This window comes from Lactuca sativa, chromosome 3 (genome assembly GCF_002870075.4).
Source record: "Lactuca sativa cultivar Salinas chromosome 3, Lsat_Salinas_v11, whole genome shotgun sequence".
NCBI lineage: Eukaryota > Viridiplantae > Streptophyta > Magnoliopsida > Asterales > Asteraceae > Lactuca > Lactuca sativa.
Window position 1 is genome coordinate 19,620,142 of NC_056625.2, and position 2,597 is coordinate 19,622,738.

The 2,597-nt window shown below is 34.2% G+C and overlaps 1 protein-coding gene across 1 annotated transcript; it reads left to right on the forward strand.

Moving 5' to 3' along the window:
- The first annotated feature begins 494 nt into the window (after positions 1–494).
- On the forward strand, positions 495–950 carry LOC111919345 (uncharacterized). Its single transcript, XM_023914935.1, has one exon. The coding sequence runs from the start codon at positions 495–497 to the stop codon at positions 948–950; it is 456 nt and encodes a 151-aa protein (XP_023770703.1).
- Positions 951–2,597: the final 1,647 nt, after the last annotated feature.

A 2,597-nucleotide genomic window follows, 5' to 3' on the forward strand; every position in this document is an offset into this window, starting at 1 on the left:
GCTACAGCCACCACCGTACCAAGTTTGAAGCTGTAATGGTAGAGATAAGGAATTATGACATAGAAACATATCAGTGGCTCTTGAAAATCCCTCCACATCATTGGGCTAGAAGTCATTTTTCAGGTATTTTCTCAATTTGTTGTCTTATTTTTTATTATAGTATAGATATACAATATTTTTATTTTCTTAATGAACTACTAGGAAGGGCAATTTCAGACATGTTATTGAATAACCTTTGTAAAGTGTTCAATAGCAAACTTGTTAAAGGGAGAGGCAAACCCATTATTAGATGTTTGGAGTTTATCATAGAGTACCTTAAGAAGAGAGTATGCAATGTGATGAAGGTGTTAAACAAGTGTCAAGGTACACTAACTCCAACTAGTACTAGGATTTTGGAAGCAAACACAACACTTGCTAGTAAGTATCATGAATGATGGAATGGGGGACAAAAGTATCAAGTTAAAGGTCCATGGAATGATCAACATGTGGTGGACATGGAGAAAAGGGAGTGTAGTTGTATAAAGTGGGAGCTTACTGGAATTCCTTGCAAGCATACAATTGCAAGCCTAAATGAAATGGCAGACAATAATGAAAAGGTGGGAGAACTATACACCTTGGTGCATAAGGTGTATTGGCTTGATACATGGAAAGAGATGTACTCCTTCAAGGTGGAGCCTATCAAAGGTAGAGCCATGTGGCCTAAGAGTGACTGCCCAACAACTCTTGTGCCTCCACCACACAACAAAGCTATAGGCAGGCCAAAAAAGAAAAGGATGATTACAGGAGAGGAAAGGATTGAAATCCAGCAACGTAAGAGGCAAGCAAACAGTCAAAGTCAAAATGATAATGAAACTCAATCACTGAGCAGGAAGTTTTTGACTGTGACATGTAGTAAGTATAAGCAAAAGGGTCACAATGCCAGGACCTGCAAGGCCAAAGATGGGAATTGATGTTTAAGTACTTAATTTGTTTATGTTTGTGAAGACTTGCTAATGCACTTTAGTTGGTACTTTGATGCCTTTTTGGTTCCATTTTGATAATGTACTTTGATGCCCTTTTATGGAACAATGTACTCCAATGTTTTGGTAATGTACTTAATTGCCCTTTGTTGGTGATGATTGTGTTTTGGCATTAATCTGTTATGGTGCCATTTTGGTAATGTAGTTTGTTATTGGTTTATTTTGTATTGTCAAAGCATGAAGATGTTATGGCAATGCACTTAATATATACATGTAAAACCATTACAATTGCATATCCAAGCGTAGAGAAAAACCATTACACTTGCATATCATGTCAAGATCAAACCTTTATAATTTCATATTCATAAAAAGATAAAACCATTACACTTCCCATTGTCATAGAAGCATTACATATCCAATGATCCAAACGACAACACTTACAACATATATAAACCACAATTAAACCTTCTAGGACCAAAAGACAACATTTTTAAGTGGTTATTACGAACAAAAAAGCCCTAAACTCTAATTCCTAATTCCAAAACAACACAAACAACAGAAACAAGACCCACGAGGCAAGCAAACACATCTTCAGCTGACTCACTTCAACCTCATACCTATTTATTGTTCTCAACAGTCCTGGTATGATAACAGTTGATCTTTGACACAAAGGGGGATCGACCTACCCCAAAAATCCACATCTGGATCCCTACAAGAATACATTAAAGTAGAAGAGTTATTGCATAACTACCGAAATATCATAACCTAATATGAGTTTGCTTACCATTTTAGGGCATGCATAGAAAACGACCACCAGGGTTTCGTGAGGTATGAGGTTCGCACAACAGCAACATTCCCATAGAAGCAGAGCACCATTTTTGAAGCTCGTAGCAGTAGAAGTAGATGAGAGACGAAGAAGACCTTTGTTGCTGCTTCTCTGTAAATCAAAATGAAGAAGAAGAAGGGGATTGCATATGAGTACGTATATAAAGGAGAAATACGATATTATTTAAAATAAGGACCTAAAATGACCAAAATGCCCTCACATGGAGGGCACGTGATGGCATTAACGGCTCCAAACAAACGGACAATGACGGAATAGACTAAAAACCCATGAAAACCTTGATTTTAGACCTTTGGTGCAAGCTGGAAATTTTTTTGACCCCATCCAAAGGTTTTGGCAAACCACAAGGACCAAATTTGCAGTTTTGTCTAATAATAATGATAACTACAAACATAAAATTGCTATCATTGATAACTATGAAAAAATTTAAAACACATAATTCAATATAAACTTTAACCTAATAATTAATTTAAATAAATAAAATAACAATTTCGGTTATTTGATGGAGCATCCAACTAATTTCTTTTGAAATGTAACGACATTAAATTAAAAAAAATTACCGGTTCAACTCACAAATACAAAAAACTATAAAAAAAAGCGGTTCTGACATGGTTTATGAATTTAAGTTCATTTACTTGAATCTAAATAAATAAAAACAGTAGAACAACCATAAATAACTAAGCTTATAAAAAAAATAGAAAAAGAGGTCAAAAAGGTTAAAAAAAAACAATTATAAAATTTTTGAAAAATAAATTAAAAAACAAAATAACATATATATATATATATATATATAT